The 21,728-nt window shown below is 35.4% G+C and overlaps 1 protein-coding gene across 1 annotated transcript; it reads right to left on the bottom strand.

Moving 5' to 3' along the window:
• Positions 1 to 6,344: 6,344 nt before the first annotated feature.
• On the bottom strand, positions 6,345 to 15,728 carry LOC107617735 (presequence protease 1, chloroplastic/mitochondrial). The gene is made up of 19 exons (XM_016319579.3): positions 15,208 to 15,728; positions 14,923 to 15,106; positions 14,251 to 14,425; positions 14,016 to 14,148; positions 13,613 to 13,683; positions 12,633 to 12,716; positions 12,326 to 12,416; positions 11,251 to 11,771; positions 11,000 to 11,164; positions 10,694 to 10,912; positions 10,478 to 10,605; positions 9,344 to 9,533; positions 9,176 to 9,259; positions 8,977 to 9,074; positions 8,552 to 8,816; positions 8,239 to 8,401; positions 7,975 to 8,155; positions 7,724 to 7,795; positions 6,345 to 6,717 (listed from the first exon to the last, which is right to left on the bottom strand). Exons 1-19 carry the CDS (start codon positions 15,497 to 15,499, stop codon positions 6,576 to 6,578), a joined length of 3,258 nt encoding a protein of 1,085 aa, XP_016175065.1. The 5' UTR covers positions 15,500 to 15,728; the 3' UTR covers positions 6,345 to 6,575.
• Between the last annotated feature and the right edge of the window lie 6,000 nt (positions 15,729 to 21,728).

Raw genomic sequence — 21,728 nt, forward strand, 5'->3', positions numbered from 1 at the left:
TAAAATCAACCGTTAAAATTATTAAAATATCTGTATATTTAGTATACTTAAAATTCTTCTATTAGTATATCCAAAAACCAATTGCGAAGAAAATGACGCTGCCAACGTTGCACAGCTGTTGCGCATGATTTAGGTACTCAAGGTACACATGCATAAGACATACATATACAATAGACATGCAAACATACACACAGTTAGATTTCGAAAGTCCATTCTTTTAAGCTGACAAAATAGAATGTTTTAATCAAAATTGGAAAGAAACAATAGAAAAGCAGCCACTAAGAGGAATGGAAAAAAGAAAACATTATTAGTTTATTTAATGTGTTGTGTCATAGTTGTATAACTTCACTATCATCCTCTATATTCTACAATATGATTTCTATATTGCCCAAAGCTTACAAATAATAACACGGGAATTTCTTTAACAGAAAAATTATACAACTAAGTGAATTATTTAATTAAATTTAATTAAATTGTTATAATTATTTTTTATATCATATATTATTTATTGTATATAATTTTCTTTATCTTTTTCGAATATTTTTTTCTTTTTTTTAACTTACACACTCCTACTTTTATTACTTCTTCTTCTCCTCTTCTTTTTCTTTTCATCTTTTTCTTTTGTTATTATCATTGTCGTCGTCATCACTACCACCATCACTTCTTCCTCTTCTTCCTCCTTCCACTATAAAAAAAAAACGATGAATACCGTTAAATTTAGCAACGAATGTTACCGGCAGATTTTCCAACGATAACGAGCAAGAATTCGTTCCTCAAATTAGTTACCATCAGATTTAAAATTTCGTATCTAAATTCGACGGTAAATTGAGACATAAAATTATTTTTATTAGCGTCAGATTTTCTGTCGAAATTTTTCGACGATAAGGATTTCAGTGAAATGCGGCATTTAGACAACGTTGACCACTTTATTGTCAAATTTTTTCACTGATAAATCTAACGGTAAAATTAGGGTAAAATTCAAATGCAAAACCCTTCCTCCGCACTTCTGCAAACTCTCCTCTTCTTCACTGCACCCAAACCGCTACCACCACCACCACCCTCAGCCTTTTCGCGACCTAATCGAATCACCACCACAGCTCCACCCTCTGCCATCTCCGTCGCCAACACCACCCTTCTTCCCTTTCTTCTTCCTCTTCTTTTCGCCTGCATTCTCTTCCTCACTTCATCTCTCTGTTCTGACTTTGTTGCCGGCCACCCAACATCGCCGCGATCCTGTCTCTCCCTTCTCTTGTCACCTTCTCCTTTTTCTTCATCCTCTGTCTGTCTATCTCTCCAACTCTCTCTCAAACACAACGCCAGAACAATTCTATTGTTCTATTTCCAAAGTTTTCCAAACGGGCTGATGACCACTGTTCATCACCTCTAGCTCTGTCGACATCACAACGCCCCAGTACACTCGCCCGTCTTCTCTGTTTCATCTATCATTGTTCAGCACTCCAGGTTTTGATCAAACTATTTTTTTAATTCTGTTTTGGTTAGTATTAGTTATTAGGTTAATTTTAGTTAGTTAGTTAGTTTAGTTTAGTTAGATGCAATTTTTTGGTTTTAGGGAATTTAGGTTGTTAAGATAGGTTTGATTTAGGTTAGTAGGTTTGAACTGTTAAAAGTGTTTGAGAATTCCTAAATGTTGATAGATATTACTGCTGATTTAGTGTTGTATATATTGATTTGTGTGAATTGATGAAAAAAAAATGCTTGTTTGTGCTTTCTCTTATTGTTTATGCCTATGAACGTCAAGTGTTTGATAATATGCCTCTATGAATATTTTGGATTTTAAATTACTTGTTGTAGCTACCATGTGATTTAGAATGTTTGAGTTTGTATGGGATAATCCACTAGTGATATAATGCCATATTGGTTTGTTTGTTAATTGCTTAAGTGAATTGTTGATGGATAAATCTTTATGCGCCTTCTAACTAATTATAGATGAAATTTTGCCGAATTTTCTAAAAAATCTAAATATAATTGAAGTTTATAGATTACTTCAAATTTTATTTAAATTACCAAAGATAAGAAGTCTAATTAGAAGCAAATTTGAATTTAATTGGTATGCTCTTTGCAGACATGATGACAGGCAGATGTGTCACCAATCAGCCTCGTGATCGTGGTAGAGGGAGGGTGTCTACTAGTATCCCTAGGACTTCTCAGTCATCGTCCTCTACTCTGACTACTCTTGGAATGTCACAGCCAATGGGTGCATAGGATCAATCGTTCATCATGGTCCCTAACCCCAACTACGTGGCTCCTTCTGCTGTGCCACCCCCACCATCAGGAAATTGTTCGCCTGCTTCACCAAAGTGGACTCCTCCACCACCTCCATCTGCTTATCAGTCTACTATTTCGACGACGATGCCTCCTACAGCGACAGACACCGCAGTGCCAGAATCCTCTCATGGATCCTAGCCAGATATCCCTCCACCACCTCCCATTGTATAAATGACAATTTAACCTGATTGTTTGATGGCGTGAGTACTATTTTAAGTCTTTTATATACAAACTAGTTTGATATTCTTATTTAACATATGTGGTTGCTAATCTTAAGTTTTTTATTTTAATTAGTTAGTTAGTTTAATTTAGTTACATTCAATTTTCTGGTTTTAGTGGATTTAGGTTGTTAAGAAAGGTTCGATTTAAGTTAGTAGGTTTAAATGGTTGAAAGTATTTGAGAATTCTTGATTGTTGATGGATGTTGATGCTTAAGTCATATAATGCTATATTGGTTTGTTTGTGAATTGTTTAAGTAAATTGTTGATGGATAGGGTTTTAGGCATCTTCTAATTATAGATGAAACTCTGCCAAAATTTCTAAAAGAATCTAAATATAATTCAAGTTTATAGATTACTTCAAATAATTTTTTAGTAAACTACTAATCTTAAGTTTTTCTTTAATAGGTTTGCACCAAATGATAATGCATATACATAGGAGTATACCAATGTCATCAAGCTGATATACGACTACCCATAGCCGAGCTACAAGAAGATCCCGCTAAGACCAGAGAGCGATGATTTCAAAAGTGGGGGGGGGGGGGTAAAAACTCAACATATTCAACCTTATCTAATTTATATCTTCTATTTTGTTTAATTATGTATTTAGTTTCGATTAACTAGTGCTAAATGTTCTTTGTCCCTGAGAAATTTATATGGAACAAAACTCACGATGCCATGATCAGGAAGATCTTCGACAATCGAATGGCTGGGCGACTTCAGCAGATGATGGACGTACGTGAGAGGCATGACCACCTCACTATTTGGCTCTGCCATGATAGTAAGAAGGTACTATATGGGGTTTAGACATCGTCGTCTCATAAACAAAGCTAATAGGCATCGGCCAGGTTGTCGAAGTATATCGACAGCTCAGCGACTTTCATGAAGACAAAGGTCAGGCTGGTATGTAACTTGTTTTATTTTGTTATTAAGTTTGTTTTGTCTTTGACGTTTAATATTATTACTTGATTTAACATATTGTTTCCACTTGTGTAGTATAAGTCGTCGGATTGAGATGCGACGATGGCAGAGACTTTCAAGTATACTCACACTTTGAAGGAGAACAATGAGAGATTTGATGATCAGTGGTTTGCAGATTATTATGTGAGTAAACATCATTTGATGTAAAGTTTTCAGTTAACTGTCGTCCACCTTCTAACATGTGTTACGCAAGAGTCCTGCATGCAGAGATTAGAGGCTGCAACCCAGTAATTTCAGCCTACTAGAGAGGACGGCAACAACTCCACTGATGCAGTCGTCGATCCTAACAGGGTTTGGCATGAGACCGCATCTGAGCTGTACAAGAATCACATCTACAGTTGGGAGCGTTCTTCGCTGACAACCTTCGCACCTTCACATTGAGAGCTTTATCTGCCTCTGCCACTAGCCACACTATCGATCCCGAGGACAACGTCATTGATTTGAGAGAGCAGGTGCTGAATCTTACCTAAAGCCTTCACCAACATGCTCAACAGCTATAGCAGTCTGAGGAGAAGCATAACAAAATTCTTGCATGCGTGTCAATCATAGATTCCCTCAGGCTGGAGCATAGACAAGAGCTGGAGCAGCTTCAGTAGATAGAGCAATAGATAGCGATGTACCAGGAGTAGATGCGCGCTAGTGGCAGAGGCGCTGCTGGAGAGGCACTGACATCACCGCCTAGTCCGCCGCCTCAGTAAGACCAGAGGGATGATGACGATGACAATTATCAAGATCCATAGTGATTAGCGTTTTGTTCTAGACTATTTGATTCTATTTTACTTATTTGATTCATACACTTGATATTAATAAAATGGTTATTTGGTTTCTACTATTTAGAATTTGACTACTAATTGGATAAAAAATAAATTAACAAAAAATAGAATTTGACTACTAATTCTATTTTTTTTAAATTGATCAGATTTACCGGGGGAAATATTTGACAGTAATTAGACAGAAAATAGATAGTGTAGCGCTAACATTACGATAAGAAATATTCCGCCAGTAATCAAATAGTTTTCAGGCAAAGAATTCACCAGCAATTACCGGCAGATTGAAAAATTCTACCGTAAATGATTACCGGCGGATTATTTTTATTATTCCGATGATAAAAAATTTAGTCAATACTTATCAGCAGCATCAGGTGAACCTCAATTAACATACAAATGAACCGAAATTTGTTCAGTTTTGAACAAGCAATAAAAAAGACTCAATCATCAACAAAAACATATACAATTTATTTCTGAATTCAAATAAACATCAATTAAACTAAGAAATAAACTGAAATTATTTAAGGAATAAAAAATTTGATCAATACTTATCAGCAGTATCAAGTGAACCTCAATTAATTCACAAATGAATTGAAGTAAACTAAAAAATGAACCGAAATTATTTAATGATGGCACAAGAGAAAATCAGAACCAATAAAGATGTTAGCAAAATATTGGTGTTGTTGGTGATGACGATAACAAAAGAAGAAGAAGAAGAAAAACCTACGTGCGTGAATTTGAAAAGAGAAGGAGGAGGAAGAAGAAACAGAAAAGGAGAAGGAGAAGACGAAGACAAAGAAAGATATGTTTTGCGTTATTGAAATGCGCGTGTGTATATGCTGGTGTGATAAAAGTGGTTTTTGTTGAGTTTGAGTTAACTTAGTTGAATCTAGTTGCCAAAAACACTTGGATGTGTTGCTAGACTATTAAAAATAGGAAAAGTGTAATTAAATAAAATGTTAAATTAATGTTAAAAATTATTATTCCAGTAGTATTTATGAGAAAATTTTATTTTAATGAAAATTAAGATTATAATTTAATGTCAAGAGCACGATTTTGATCTTAATTAAGTGTAAATTATTGGGTTTTATTGAATTAGATCATTATTTCATCTCAAATACACCATTTTATTTATAATTAATTATAATTTAGTGATTTAGATAAAATTTAGCACATAATTTGATGTAAAGCAAATTATTTGACCTCTAATTAATCGTTACTATTTGACTTTAATTAATATTTTTTATATTATACAATATTATTTTTATTTTAAAATAATTTATTTTAATATAAATATAAAATAACATTTGTTAAATTTAACTTTTAAAAATAAATTTTTATTTGCTAATTTTATATTGGGCCAACCCGATCAGGTTGGGTTTCTTTTTTTTTTTTTTTTTGGGGTCTTACACAACACACAACTCACACGCCCACCTCTACTATTACTCTATTAGCATAGTTCTATATTCCTCCATGAGAATTTGAATTCGTTACAGCTCCAAATGAGGCAACTTTGTTGCCATCTGACTCAGATCACACACCCACCTCTACTATTACTCTATTAGCATGGTTCTTCCGGTGCAGCTCCAAATGAGGCAACTTTGTTGCCATCTAACTCAGGCCTCGGCTGCAGGTCGGATTAAAATAGATCCAATGACTTTTAGGGCCAAATCTGGGTCTATTTAAACTTATTAAACTCATTTCGGCAGGCCCATGAACACTTTGAATCAAAATTAAATCATCACTTCATGTGAAGTTTACTTTTGCAGCCAAAATTTAGTGTTGGTTAATATATTGTTGAGATGATTTGAATGTCAATTATTGATTTGAATCAAATTTGGAGCATCACGCCACGTAAAGTAGTTCACCATTGCACACAAAATTTAGTGTCAATTTAGTAGTGAATAAGATTAAGCTTAGAGAAAAATTTCGTGTCATTTTCGCTATTGCACATCTAATTGTCTAGTAGTAATTTGGATCAAATTTAAAGCATAAATTGGTGTGATTTACTGAGAGAAAGCGCATTTTATTCTCTAAATTGCAAAAATGACCGCGTTAGTCTTTAAAGTAAAAGATACAAAGATATCAATAGTTTCCGAACAACGAATAGAACCACGTATTGTTTATTAGTTCGTATTGTAGAATGTTTTTACAGCGTGCAACTATTTGCTATATCCTTGAAGATTTCGTATCATCATATGCCTAAAGTTTGAAATCAACAGCTTTAAATTAAAATACATCGGCCTTAATAAATCTATAGGCAGCTACAGTATATTGTACAAAATAATAAAAGGTACCAATTGGTGACTAATAAATCCTTATTCTAAAGGGCTTTCTTTACTTGAAAGAAGTTGAAACGCTCCTTGTTAGCCGCATCCACATCCTCGGGAGATGCCACTGCAACAGTAACCCCTTTATCCTTGACTGCTTCCATTGCATCCACGAATTCTTTAAAGTCTTTCAAACTGGGAAAGAAACACAACAGAATGAGAACAAATTGGTTTCAAAGTTGGACCAAAACAGATGTTTCAGCATCAAATTGTGCTAGTATAAAGAATTTGTCAAAAAATTTCATATTCCTTTGATTCCTTGGTCTTTCTTCTGTAAGTATACAACAGCATCCAAGACCATTAACGAGGCATAACCCTCTTGCAACATGTTTCAAATGTATTTGGGAAGATTAGGCCTCTGAGCAACAAAATGTAACAAATTGATAACATCAAGCTACATGGAAAGTCACTTCCGAATTTATCCGTGATAATATTGATATTGATTCTGGACTTAGAAACTAATTTCAGGTAAGCAAGTTAAACTCCAGAGTGGTTCTTGAGATTGACCGCTTGTACCGAAAAGATGTCTTCCAATTTGTATCATAAAGGTCCTCAAGATTGAAAATTTTGCGCCACATCGGTCCCCTCACGTTACTTGTCACGCCGTGAGTGACCTGGTACATACCCTTCCACGGTGGACTAGATGAAATGACATTATTTTAGTTTTGACGCTAAATTCTTTGATGAAACAACATCATTTAATCTTAATGAACTACAAAATGTTGTATGTCCCACGAAAAAATGTATGACCATTAAGGTTAAACAATGTCGTTTAATCAAACATTTAGTGCCAAAACTAAAATGATGTTTTGTCTAGTCCAGCATGGAAGGGATGTGCCAGGTCACTCACAGCATGAGAAATACCTCAACGGAAAAGTGAGGGACTAACATGGTGCAACTTTTTAAATCTCAGGTTTTGCAATTGAAATCTTGGGGACCTTTTCACCGCAAGCGGCCCATCTTAGGTACCACTCTGGGTAAGAAGAGCAAACTGCATCACTTTGCTTCATCGGTGATCTCTTCCGTTTTTGGGAAAAAAATGCTACATCCAATAGTAGTGGATAAAAAAAGTCCAAAACTAGCACGTATTGAAAGAAAAAGTAGAACAATATAAAGCATTATAAACAATGAGCACATTTACCTCGTAGATAATATCTCTTCACGTCTCCTTTGCCTTTCTTCCTCTGTGATTCCCAGCAAGTATCGTAACATGCTGCAATTCGAAATAAAAGCGCAGGAATTGTTATGATAAGAAAAAAAAAACAATAAAAGCAAAGCTAGGAGCAATAGTTAATATTTCAGCAATTAATCAAATTCTTCCATTGAGATCAAGTAAAAAAAAATATCCAGTGAAAACAAGCTTCAGAGGTATAAATGATATGACAGACATACCTGCTATATCCTTTGGCATCAGGAAGTTGATAGGAATCTACATCTCCAATGGTTCCTATGATAGCTTTTGTCAGAGTATCATTATCCATTTCCAATTCTCTTAAGAAGTCACCAGTTCCATCATATACATCAAGTGTCTTTAGCAAGTTTGGATCTCGATAAGATAAGAAACTAAAAACACCTGGAGAAATAATTAATAGTTAGGGCTGAAAGGATGGTGCTCAATAAACCTACCCTTACGGCTAAAACAAAGTAGAGATATACCTGAATGAGTATCAAAATCGCAGAAACCTCCATAAGCTCCACCGCTAACACGTACACGATCCCATAACCATGTATTGCTAATGTATTTGGAAATAACATAGGCACTCCCACTAAGCTTATAACCACTATCATAAATGTTAGCTGCTTTCCCGACATAATTAACCTATAGAGGGAAACACCATATATATAAATATATTTCCCAAATAGAAACATAGATTACATGCAACCAATAAGAATCAGAATAAAATTTCATATATCCTTGAATATCAGAATTAATAGGTTAACAAGGGACGATAAAAAGGAATCATCTTACCTGAGTAGGTATGACAATAGCTTCATTTGTCAATGGAAGTGTAGCACTCCAATTAGTTGTGGTAATGGGAGACCTAGTAGGCAGCAGATCAACAAACTTCCCCACAGCTTTTTCTGTGTTTGCTAGGTTTTTTCCATCAGCGGTGATATTTATTAAGCAACCTTGCTTGGAAAATACAGATTTACGAATCTCCTCAAGAGATGACGATATATTCACCCAATCTTGATCAACTCTCTCTTCAAGAGTTCGCAGGAATTCAAGGTAACTGGAAAAGAATATAGCTGGCATTTAAGTATATAATTTTGTTTCCATATTGAACAGGAAAGTAAATTAAAAAAAATCAATCATGAAACTTCAAAAACTACAACAAACAAAAGTTAAACCAGCTCGAACAACAAATCATAGTAGTATCTCAACATTCCAACCTGAGACCACCCATCTTTTCTGACATCCAGCCTGCAGTATTTAGTTTAGCATCCATCCTTGCAGCTGCAATTCCATGACCACTGCCTCTTAACCGGTTCTGACAACAGACAACAATGCACAACATATCAGTTTAGATATTATTATCTGTATACTCTGCCTTTTTAGCCATCTCTTCACATATGACAATGTGATAATTACCTCCATTCTTGCTCTACTCTGGGAAACAAATTGTTTGAAACGCTGTTGATCTTCAAATTGTACATCTTGAAGAATGGTATTAATCTATAGTAAAGTAGCATGCAAGAAATTAGGCTCGACATGAATACACTAATAAACTTGGGAAAACTAAAGCAAACTTGAAACTACCAAATCATAAAGATCTTCAGCACGCCCAGCCATGGCTTTGCCTCGAACAATCATGTGACTACATGGATCATCCTTGCCCCGCACTGATGAGGTAAATGGATAAACTGATATTCCTCCAGTTTTTCTTCCGATTAATTGGTTTAGTTGGACAAATGTCAAGTCCTTTGTGCCCATTTCCAGCAATGATTGGCTGAAAAAATAAAAAATAAAAAATAAAAAATAGGAGAGTTAAAAAGCTAAATGTAATCATATCTGCCAAGATGCTTTTGATATATGTTAGTAAAGGACAGTCTGGTGATCAAGCATCCACATTAACACAAGGTCCGAGAAAGTAGGAAGCCTAACCTGATATATGTTAGTATTAAGCAGAAATTCCCTTAGCGGAAAAGGTTCAGGGACAGCCTAGGAATTATGCAGAATCGTATAGAAGGTTCAAGTGGGCCCTCAAGGCCTAACTGACATAGGTGAGGTGAAAGAAATGCCATGTTGGCATGTAGAGCAGCATGTGTGAATTCTGTTAGTGCACAGGAGTAAGGGAACAAGGTTTTATGCTGTCCTTGAGAATAGGCTTGGGAGAGAGGAGCTTCCCCTTTTATTTTGCTAATTCTCATCTCTTTCATCAGTAAGCTGAGATCCAGCTTCACTTGTGTTAATGATACCAAAAACTTATCCCTTCTACTATTGTATTGATGGGTTCCTCACAATATAAAACAGAAGAACCAAAACACGAAAGGAGAAAGAAAAGAAAATATTTATTGTAAACTATTTTGCTAAAAAGGAACATATTGTGGTGGTGGTGAGAGGGGGGTGGGAAGGATTGGAAGAGTGCAGAATTTGGATAGGAAAAATCTAATGATTGTTTAACATCATAACATTACCTATAAGCAACCAAAGCAACTTCTTAAATAAGATTTAACAAGAATGGATAACAAAACTCATGATAAAAGTCAAGGAAAATAATACTATGAGGGTACATTTGTTTGGGGGTAAAAAGTGGGGGCAATTTAACTTAAATGAATTTCATGTGTAAAAATTTTACTCCAAACCAAATATATCCTCAATCAAATACAATACTAGGAGCTGTTAATTGACAGAAGCAAAATATTAAACATCCTTCAAAGGTTACATAATTACCAAAACAGTGGGACCAAGGGAAGAAGCTCTTGCTTCAATGAACTCATGTCAAATACTAATTCAGTGTAAAACACATCATTGGTGAAGAGATCATGCTGCAAAACTTTTACTCCATTGATATCACCAACCTGCATTCAGCAGGGAAGTCCTTGTGAAATCTCTAGAGATCATAAAGAAAATGTGTAAGCTCTGATCATGGAAAGTAATAATGATAACCTCAATGGGAACATAAATAGGTTCTTTTGGAATATCTTGCAAAGAAAGGCTAGGAACAGTTTTCAGAGCTTCTGGTGGGTCAGGAGTTTCCTGCTTAAGCCGAAGGTCATGAGTAGCTTGGGAGAGCTCCTCCAAATCTTCTTTTGTCATCCCAGCTTTAACTTTCTGCAGGATCTCTTTTTCTGTGGCTTCATCACGAGCAGCCTTTTCAGGATCAGGCTGACAAGGAAATATTTTCATCAATAAACAACACAGCGAAATCTAACGTGTTTTCAGGGAAAAAGTAAGTAAATACTAAATAAGTACCTGCATTTCCACAGTAACTCGATGTGGGTTATTCAAGATGAATTTCTCTATTAGAGGAGAAAAGACAGCTTTAGATCCCTCCTTTGCAAGTCTGGATTTTAGATCTTGAAGAGGTTTCTCATATTTCAATGGCTCAAATGGATTCATATCATAAATCCATTTACCCTACAATACGCAATTATAGCAATTATAAATCTGAATCATCATTGTAAAGAATGCCCATTTTCCACACCACAATTATGCAAACTTACAATGGAGCGGAGCATGAGTGACAAGCCACGAGGAAACGAACCAGTGTTGTTCTCCCTTAGAGAAAACTCAATTGTATTCATAGATGCCTCAACAGCATCCGTATCAAAACCTTCGTTGGCCAACTTTTTGAGTGTAGTCATGACTAGCTCTTCTACCTTATGAATATCCTGTTCAGAAACTCCCTTCAACCCAATGCTGAATTGAGGCTGAAGTAGTTCATCTTCAACCCCACCACCAACAATGGCATCTCCAAGTCCACTTTCTAGCAAAATTTTTCTCAGTGGTGAAGCAGGAGTTCCCAACAGAAGATGATCCAAAAACCCAAGTGCTAGCTCAGTTTCCAAGTCCAATGGTTTATCAGAGAGCAACCAGTTAAGGGTGACCATATGCTGCTTCTTCAAATCAGCCCCTTCACTAGCAGGATATTTCTCAATAATCCGAACCGGCTTAGAAAATAGTTTCTGTGGTTCAATCTTTGATTCATTTGGAGCCGAACTTGCATCAAACATGTCTAAATACTCTGGACAAAAAACACAAGGCAGAAAGAAGTAAGCTGCTAACTGCTACAAGTCTAAACTCTAAAATAAAGAATTCATAACTTACTTGGCAACAAATATAACAGCGTATACAAGTAAAATAAAGACAGGAATATATTAAGCAGTAGCACAACTATATACAAAGGAGAATGCACCCAGAAATTAGAGGAAGCCCTTGTAAACATCAAGATTCAATGTGTTGAGAAAGACTGTGGTAGAGAGCTACCAGTCTTGGCATAAGTATAGAGTATCTACTTGCCATTGCACAAGGTAGATGCAAGAGTTTGAGCAACACAGAGTCGCTTAGCTAAGACCTAGAGGGTCCTCTGTGAGCATCAAAATAGCTCCCGCAAGGTCATCCAACAATGCCATGATCCTTTCCACGGCAGGTAAAATGCATTTTGGAAAGTTAGTCAAGTATAGGCTTTAGTCATTCAAAATGACTAGGAGTAAGGGCTACAATCTACAAGACCACCACGATGAGACCATTATTGTAAGCATGTGTATTTAAAGAGTAAGTTAAACAAAATTTTATTACCACCCAGGATGCGGAGGCGCTCATTTGGATCATCATCTCCATAAAACCATATTCGCGAATTGCTGGGATGGTAATACTTGCGATGAAATTCCTGTCAAACAAAAAAGAAAAAAGAAAACGAACAAGACAAAAAATAGATCGGTCACCAAGGTATAATGCACAAGAATACCCATAATGTTTCGCCATTATGCTACATAAAGAGCAAGGACAGCTACTACTGAAACAATATTGGGTATGATGAATAGTGCTAAATGAACAGTGTACTACAAAGCATGCTTGAACATGATTGTCAATAGTCAATACAAACCTTAAACTCCTCAAACGTCAACTTGGGAATGACTTGAGGATCACCTCCACTGTCAACACCATAGGTAGTATCAGGGTAAAGGGCCTGCAACATAGTTACATTCAACAAACACACCAAAAAGTTTAAGAAAAAAAATAAATAAATAAAACAAAATAATAGAAGTACTAAAACCCGTAGTAATTGTATAAAATGAAAATATAAAATTGATAACTAACATATATTCACAAAGAATGAATGATGCTTTCGGGCTCAAGAGACTCGAGCCAGCAAATTGAACTTCAAATGTTGACATAATTAAAAAATTGAAAAAAACTTCATAAGATAATATTCTCCAATACCAACACCATTGTTAGAATACCGGTTTAGAATCGCATTTACAAAGTGTTATGTGTTATCATATAGTGGTACACCTTCCTGCCTCCTACCCCCTTTCTTTTCTTTTACCAGTTTTGAGTAACTCTCTTCAAACATCAAACGTTAAGAGGCACTGAATTAAAATCTTAAAGAAAAATGAATTAAATGGATCTATCCATTCCTGTCATTGAGTTGCAGGATGTTTTCTTTTCATGTGGTTAATTTTCTGTTCATAGAGTACATCACCAGTGAGATATCTTCATCTTCTGCCATCTTTTATCTTTCTTTAATCAGTGGTTGTCTTCTTTGTTATTTAATATTTATCCACCGCTTGTGTTCAATTAACATGTTGTCAGCATATTATTCTCTTAGTTGCTTGTCTTCTGTTCTTCTAATTGTTACTTAGTGGATAATCTTCTTTACACTACAGCTGTTTTCAATCTTCTTCAGAGTTTGGACAATAAGTCACTCATTTTATACAGCTTGCTTTCAAGAATTTTATTCATCTTTAAGAATGAGTACAATTATATTTATGGGTTTCATTGATATGCTTCAATATTTGACCACTACAGTTGATAAGTAGAGAAAGAGAAAAGAAAAAGAGGACAAGCTATTTAGAAACTTGCCTGCTGAGAAGTCCGGCCAAGTATATTATCTGGTTGAGAATAGACACCCTTCATTTCATTAAATACAACACCTGAAAGCACATAAAAAAAAACATTACTGAAAGTTAATTAAAAGCATACGAGACCAAAATTATTAATGCAAGAAAAATGCTAAAAGGCTTAGAGTGATACGAAGAAATAGAGATAAAGGAATATTCTAAGCCCTGATATTTCAAAATAGCAATTTGGTCCCTGTGGTTACACTTTATGATTCACGTCCTTTTGTGATTCATAGTGTGTAGCTTCAACGACCAGATTGTTACTTTTGAAATCGCGAGGACCAATTTGAATCATGGAGTCACGAAATCTCAATGACCAGCATGAACCTTTACTTGGAAGAGATACATGTTGTGTTTTACCGAACCTTTATAAGTGATATCTTCAGAAGGATCATTGAGCTCAAAGTGCCAACCCTCCTGCTGAAAAGTCTGAAAGTCCTCCACACATCTAGGAAAGAAAACCGCATCTAGGTAGACATCAACCAAATTATAGAAATCCTGTTCAGAAAGATACCAATCTTGCAGCTCATCTCAGTCCCAATTATTAGATTCAAGAATGAAAGGGTAAAGTTAAACTGATAATGTCATAGAGTTGGTTACCTTAGTATTTGTGGAAGCAACCGGGTAACATGTCCTATCAGGATATGTGAATGCATTGAGGAAAGTGTGCAAGCTTCCTTTCAATAATTCAACAAATGGTTCTTTTAAAGGATATTTTCTTGATCCACATAATACACTATGCTCCAAGATGTGAGGAATACCAGTAGAATCTTTCCTGCATTAGAAAATAGTCAATAATTTGGTGATTGAAGTTTCAATTAAGGAAGACAATGCTCCGACATAATATTTAATTAAGAGTAATGTTAGATAACAAACTTTTTTCAGCTAATATCAACCAACTTTTTATTTTAAATTCTATTATAGACCCTAAATCATAAACCTTTAATCCTAAATCAAAAATTATAAACCTAAACACTAAAACGGGCTAATGTTGGCTATCTAAAAGTTGGTTCCCATACATTGTCGTTAAGTAATTGCTTCTAACAGGAAAATGTGATAGCTAGGTTGTGAACACTGAACAGAATAGGCTGTATGGAGTAAAGTTAAACAGTAAAGATGGGTAATGTTGGCTAACTAAAAGTTGATTCCCTATACATCTTCATTAAGTAATTGCTTCTAACAAGAAAAATGTGATAGCTAGGTAGTGAACAGAATAGGCTGTATGGAGTGCTGAAGAGTAAATATTCTTTGATAGAGAAACAGAGCACTTACGGAGGAGTGCGAAAAACAATACCAAATACTTTATTCTCATCGTGATTGGAAACAGACATGACCTCTGCCCCAGTCTTCCTGTGCCGGAAAAGCACTGCTTTAGATTTGCATTCTGGAATGAATTCCTCGGAAACTTTCTCAAACCCCAACTCAAGGGCAACTTCGTCCTTTACATGAGGAAACTCTGCACAGTGCATCCAAGAAAATAATAAAATTAACTAACTGGAAACAAGATATAGAAAAGTATTACTAATTAAACAGTTCCAATACCGTAACGTAACATACCTGGAGAAGGAGAAGAAGGAGATGATTGAATAGAAGGGGATGCAACTGCTCTAGGAGACAGCAACGAGAAGTGCTTCCTGCTGCTCAAGTAAGGCGAGGGGGCAAATCTCCAGTGGCGGCGTTGCAAAGAGTGTCTTACAGTTGGGGATGGCGATAACGATAGCTTTGGCTTTGGCGTTGAGGGGAAGAGGATGGATGAAGAAACAGAAGTTCTGCAGGAGCGGGATAAGAGGTATCTGCCGCAAGCCATAGAAGTGCACGATAGAGAACGAACAATCGCGGCCCTTTCCATTGCCAAACGCCGAAACCTACTATGTTATCTGCTACTTGCCTACTACCTGAAAAAAATCGTTAACCATCCCAAAACCCAAATGATCTTTAAAAATAGAAAATGTAAACTAGTAAAATGGTGCTAAAAGTTTACGTAGTTGATAAAAATATCTTAAATGATAATAAGTAAGCCACAAAAATTTAAAAACATAAGAAAAGCATTTTAAAGATCAGATTCCATTTTCCTGTTAATAATATTGGAAAATTATAATATGGTATGTCATATACGAATAAGTTGCCATGGCAAAGGATTCGATGGTTTTAAAACATCCCATAATAAAATATATTTTTTAAATTTTTTAATAACTGTTAAATAGTTCGTTTCTAATTTTAATTACAAATTAATTCTATATATTTTATTTAATTATAAAAATTATTTTTTATTTATAAATTATTATTTTATCATTCATCTATTATGTTTATTAATAATAAAAAATAATAATAATAACAAATTAGATTTTCCATCGATCGTAATAACTTTTTTGCAATTCCAATCGATTAAAAGTTTATTTTTGATCCATTACATCCGTCGAGGATTTTGAAATCGTGTTTCTTAGAAAATCAATCGATTGGATTAACAAAACAATCGATTGAATTTCAGGTTTCCCATAACTCAATCGATTGGACTTCATGTTACCACAAAACAATCGATTGAAAGTTGTTAGGCAGTATGGTTTTTGCAAAAATCAATCAATTGGTCATATTACCCAATCGATTGAACGATGACTAGAATGTGAGTTTTTTATAATTCAATCGATTGTTTATATTACCAAATAATACCAACATACCTTGATTGGAGCATTAGTCACTACACTCTCAAACGGAAGTGTCATCCTTACTATAGCTCCTAATTTCACGCTGAGGTTATCCGACCCAATGATACCTCATAGACTAAAAATCTAAATATAGTTAGTTGGGATAATTCAAGACTCTAATGATGAACAGACCACATTGCATCATCAAGTTCTTTACAGAGTTCAAGATCATGCTCTTGATCTCAATCTCCTAAACACTACAGGAGAAGCATTATTCATATTCACTGATAATGCCAGAGGACCAACAATCGTAAACATTCCAAGGATGATTACCATTGAAGAGCTCTTTTCTATCATTCCATTGAAATGGATTACCGATTATGAGAAAGCCTTCCCTAAGGAACAAGTTGATAGTCATACTATAGCACTTCCAATCATTACTCACAATAGTGATAGGACGGTGACTACTACTTTTCAGAAACCAGGAGTAATCAAGCAAACTCCTCTGCGAGGACCATCTTTTAAAAGGATCAATATGATCTCTCATGTTCGAGTGTAAACTATACTCACGATCAAAATGATCCACCAGTACATTTCTATGAAAATGAAAAACATGTCTATGTTTCTCATATAAATGACCACTTCATTTGGGATGTTAATCCCTTAATGTGTGAATCAGGCTGTGATTGTATTGACTAATGGAGTGACACTGATGATGAAGATTATGATAAGCATCGGAGGAACAAAAAAAGAAAAAAAAAATCATAGTAAGCCCTTTGCTCATACAAGAGATCTAAGCCCATGATGATGCAGAAATGACGCCAAAGCTCAGGAAGAAGAAACTATCCCAAAAAGATCCCACAAATTATCCTTATCAATCAGTCAAAACAGTTCCATGCATTACAACCCTCAAATCTTATGAGGAAGAATTCTCACCTTTAGTGATTTAGACTGATAAAAAGAAAATCACTTAGAAGACCTTATATAATTCCCCAAGGGATTATTCCACATGGACATCAAGCAACTACTCCTCAAGAAAAAGTCCTCAATTGGCACACGGATAATGTAGTCAGTCAAAATAAAGTATTACTCCGTATAGACCATACCCTTGATGCTCTTGTAGAAAAAACTGAAGGTCTTTTAGCACAAATAGATTCTATTGTAGAAAAAGTTGCTGAGCTCAGAAATCGGCTCTCTACACAAGCCTTTCAGCTTGACCAAGAACTCAAAACCTATATTATCAATAGGTATTTTTCCCCAGAGTTTCACGAGAAAAGTAGAGAACTGGACCAAGTTAGGGCCCAACTCCGCCAGATTGAGATGGATAGAGATAAAGCAGCTGTACCTTAGGCATTGGCTATAGATCCATTATCCATGTACCCTAAACCATATCTATCTTATTCATCTGTCCTATTTCCCCCAGCCTATTCACCACCTGAAACTCCAAATTATGAATCCATCTTAAAATTCACTTATCATTTAGCCAGACAAGTCAACACCAAAAAATTTGTCTCTCCTCAAGGACGACGTTATTCATCTCAGGGTATTGGAGAGTTATCTCCCAGATAAAGATGTCCTGTTTGGATCGATCCCTTTTTCCAAACCCATGGACTACATATTAAACCCATTGGCCTAAGTTACAAAGGGCAATTCTTACCTTACACAGGAATACAAAGCATTCTTGAAATCCATGAAGTTCCAGATGAATACAAGGAGGTCCAGCAACAACTCCTTAATGCTTGTTATGACAGTCATGATCAATTCAACCACCCTGCACCTTTTGTGAAAAAATCCAGATTTTTATGTTCATCTTCCTTTTAAAAAGAATGAAGACATTAACCCAATAAGGGCCACACACTCTAGGATGAATCCTGAAGATCTCAAACTGGCAAAAGCTGAATGTGCAGCTCTTCTTGTCCAATGACTCATTGAACCAACCAATTCTAATTGGGCATGTCAAGCCTTTTATGTTGAAAAAAGGGCCGAACAAAATAGAGAAAAAAAAAAGAGACTTGTTATTGACTACAAGGCACTCAATGTCTTTTTGTAAAATGACAAATTCCCTCTACCAAGAATCCCAGTTATTACACAAAGGCTAAGTGGAGCAAAAATATTCAGCAAGTTTGATCTAAAGGGTGGTTTTTGGCAATTAGGGCTCTATCTAGATAGATACAAAACAATCTTTTGTATTCCTGAAGCCCAATATCAGTGGACAGTTATGCCATTTGGATTCAAAGTGGCCCCATCTCTCTTCCAAAAAATAATGATAAAAATCTTTGAGCCTATTTTACATTCCACACTCATTTACATCGATGACATCCTACTGTTCTCAAAGGACAATGAAGCCCATAAGGCTCTTCTGGCCCAATTCACTCAAATCATTAAAGATCGGAGAATCATTCTATCATAAGAAAAAAGCTCCCTTGCTAAAACAAAAATCGAGATGGTCTTCGAAAATGAATTTTTTCAACCAGGGAATCATATTGCCAAAGAATTAATTCATTTCCCTGACGAAAATATGACAGTCAAACAAGTTCAACAATTCTTGGGAATTGTAAACTACATCAGAGACTTTATTCCAGATGTAACCAGACACACCAGCCAACTGTCAAAACTCTTGAAAAAAATTTCCACCATGGGATTTGAATAAACCACAACTGTCAAAACCCTAAAGAAGATAGCACAAGACTCCCTCCTCTAAAGATTTCTAGCACAGGAAAAAGGATATTACAGACATATGCTAGTGATGAATTCTGGGGAGCTGTGTTACTTGAAGATATTGATGGGATAAGACACTATTGTGCGCATGCTAATGGACCGTTCAAAGAATTAGAAAAGCACTACCATGCCACTTACAAAGAAATCCTTACAGTCAAACGCGGGATAAAAAAAATTCAATTTCCACCTCAGTTCATATCATTTCACTATAGAGATGGATAACACCTCTTTCCCATCAATGCTGAAAATCAAGAAAAGGATTCTGCCAGACTCTCAACTTTTGTGATGGAAAGACTAGTTTTTCCGTTATAAAATTGAGGTGAAACACATAAAGGGACATCAAAACATACTTGGCTGATTTTCTGTCTAGGCCTACCAAAGAACCAATCCCAAAACCAATCCTTTATATTTGCACCATGAGTACACAAAATTCTTCATACACCATTCCATTTCCTGATTGTCCGCTTCACAGAAGCCCATATAGAAGAAAGATTGCCCCTTTTCCCCTCAAGGCAAGATCCCAAACAGAGTTTTAAATAGACTGCCTAACCAGACAAATCCTGTTCTACTAGCTATACCAGCTTCTTGTCATAACCCAAATTCATCCGAACCCAAGGTACTTCAACATGGATACTCCTTTTTGCACTATCCCAATAATCCAAGGACCTATACCAGAAGAAATAATGTGGTATATTTGGGCTCTATCTTCCATATACACATATGTCATCATAGTGCCAATCTTCCCCATATACCATATCTTGTGTAACAGCACTCAAGCACAATTCCATTTAGTTCGATTATTCTCTATGTATGCTCCACTTGATGCATGGAGAGGAATGTTATATAACATGCTTGACCGACATCAACTATAGGACAAACCTTCCTAGGCAAAACGGAAATTCTGTTGTTTTGTCACCTTACAGAGGAGTTACTTCACTGGTGGTAACTCACACACCATGAACATGATTGATATCTTTGGATACTCTACTATATAGCTTACAGATGAAAAGACAGTTTTGAGTGCCTTGGCCAAATATCTTTTGTCAACTCTGGCAACCTGGATTATATGGAGAAAGAGATGTAGTCGAAGGACTCTCATTTAGAACGGATGTTCTGCCAATTACACCCCAAGAGTTTCAGTCCAGATTCATAACCTCAGGAATAATTAATCAACTTGGACAATACTCTTTTTACACTCCAAGAACAGAGCAAAATTTTTCTGGTCAGCCTAGCACGTCCAGACGTATCCCAACAACAAGTAGCAATTTTGATGAATATCTGAATTCTGAAGATCTAAGTGGTAGAGTATACGCCTTACCACCAATCCCAACCAGAATTGATGCAGGGATACCCAATGACATTGAATGCCCATACTCAGACCCATATGACCCATATCTACAAGATGCCCAAGATCCTAATGAAGAGAATACCATAGACCCGCTTACCTATTTACAGGACCCGTATATGGATCTTAGAGCTGTCAACTTAGCCTGTGATGATACGTCATCTTTTTTAGATGGTGATGGGACCCTTCTAGAAGACTATTTTAAACCGTCCATTTATTAAAGCAAATGTCCCCACTATGTATAATTATTAAGCGCACTAAAATAAAGTGATTTCTATCACTTGTCTAGGTAAAAGCAGGAAAAGATAAGGCTTATCCTTATCTTCTAGCTGGCATTGTATAATAGGCTTGTTTAAATTTTGTAAGATATTGCTGTCATCCAGAGACCTCTATAAAAAGGAGGAACTCACCCTAGTTGTAATCAGATCTCAATGAACATTGTAATATATCCACTTTTTCAAAATGTTCTAAATCTCTTTTCTCTCTTTGAAAACTTAGCTAGTGTTATTTCCTTCTTCCTTATCCAGTGTCATTTAGTATGCTCTAGGCTTGCCTCTGTCTTCGGTGGATCCTGCTCATCAGAATATGGCACAGATAGGATCCACGGAAATTTCTCATAGTGAAAAAGGGATTCGATCTTATAATACCAAGTTTTGCTCAAATCCTTTAAATCTCATCCGATAAGATGATTGATAGGGTGATAAGGATAAACAAATGTATTATAGTATCAATCTCCTGAAGTATTGGAGATTCACCCCCACTTAATTAATTTGAGGATCCAATTTTTAGAATAATATTTTCATCTTTGAATTGTAATTTTAATAAATGTAGGGATTGGATCAGTAAATTTTAACCCCATCACAATTTAGTAAGATGAATGCAAAAAACACTAAATTGCTACATCCTAAGACGAGTTACCATGAGGCACAATGAAGATAAAAAAACACGTTTAATCATTTATAATTTTAAAGTCTAAAAGTGCATGTGCGGTCAACAACAAAAAATTATTGACAAGAGTATTATTTCACTTATATTTCTTTACAAAGTAGAACATTTTTATTGCCAATAAACTATGGCCAATGCTATAGTGAATAAAGTAATTTTTTTCCTCAGCTGCTGAAATGTGTTGAAGAAAGGAGAAGAGAACACGTGGAATGTTGGTCAGCCATTGTTCAGCAAATGCTGTGGCATTTGCAGAGTGATATGTAATGTGGGTTATAAAAGCTAATTTTTTTTCTTTTTTTTGTTGTGAATGTGTGGGACTAACAAAAAAATTTAATAATAAGAATTATTACAAAAACACCATGAATAATAATAATAATAATAATAATAATAATAATAATAATAATAATAATAATAATAATAATAATAAT

This window comes from Arachis ipaensis, chromosome B9, assembly GCF_059453495.1.
Source record: "Arachis ipaensis isolate K30076 ecotype BB chromosome B9, ASM5945349v1, whole genome shotgun sequence".
Taxonomy (NCBI): domain Eukaryota; kingdom Viridiplantae; phylum Streptophyta; class Magnoliopsida; order Fabales; family Fabaceae; genus Arachis; species Arachis ipaensis.

Bases quoted from the DNA above. Each gene is read 5' to 3' on its own strand.
- LOC107617735 (XM_016319579.3), bottom strand. From the start codon at position 15,499: ATGGAAAGGGCCGCGATTGTTCGTTCTCTATCGTGCACTTCTATGGCT. The intron at 15,107-15,207 runs GTATGTTACGTT...TGCACTGTGCAG, and splicing joins TCCTTCTTCTCCTTCTCCAG to AGTTTCCTCATGTAAAGGAC. The intron at 7,796-7,974 runs GTATGTCTGTCA...TTCGAATTGCAG, and splicing joins GATGCCAAAGGATATAGCAG to CATGTTACGATACTTGCTGG.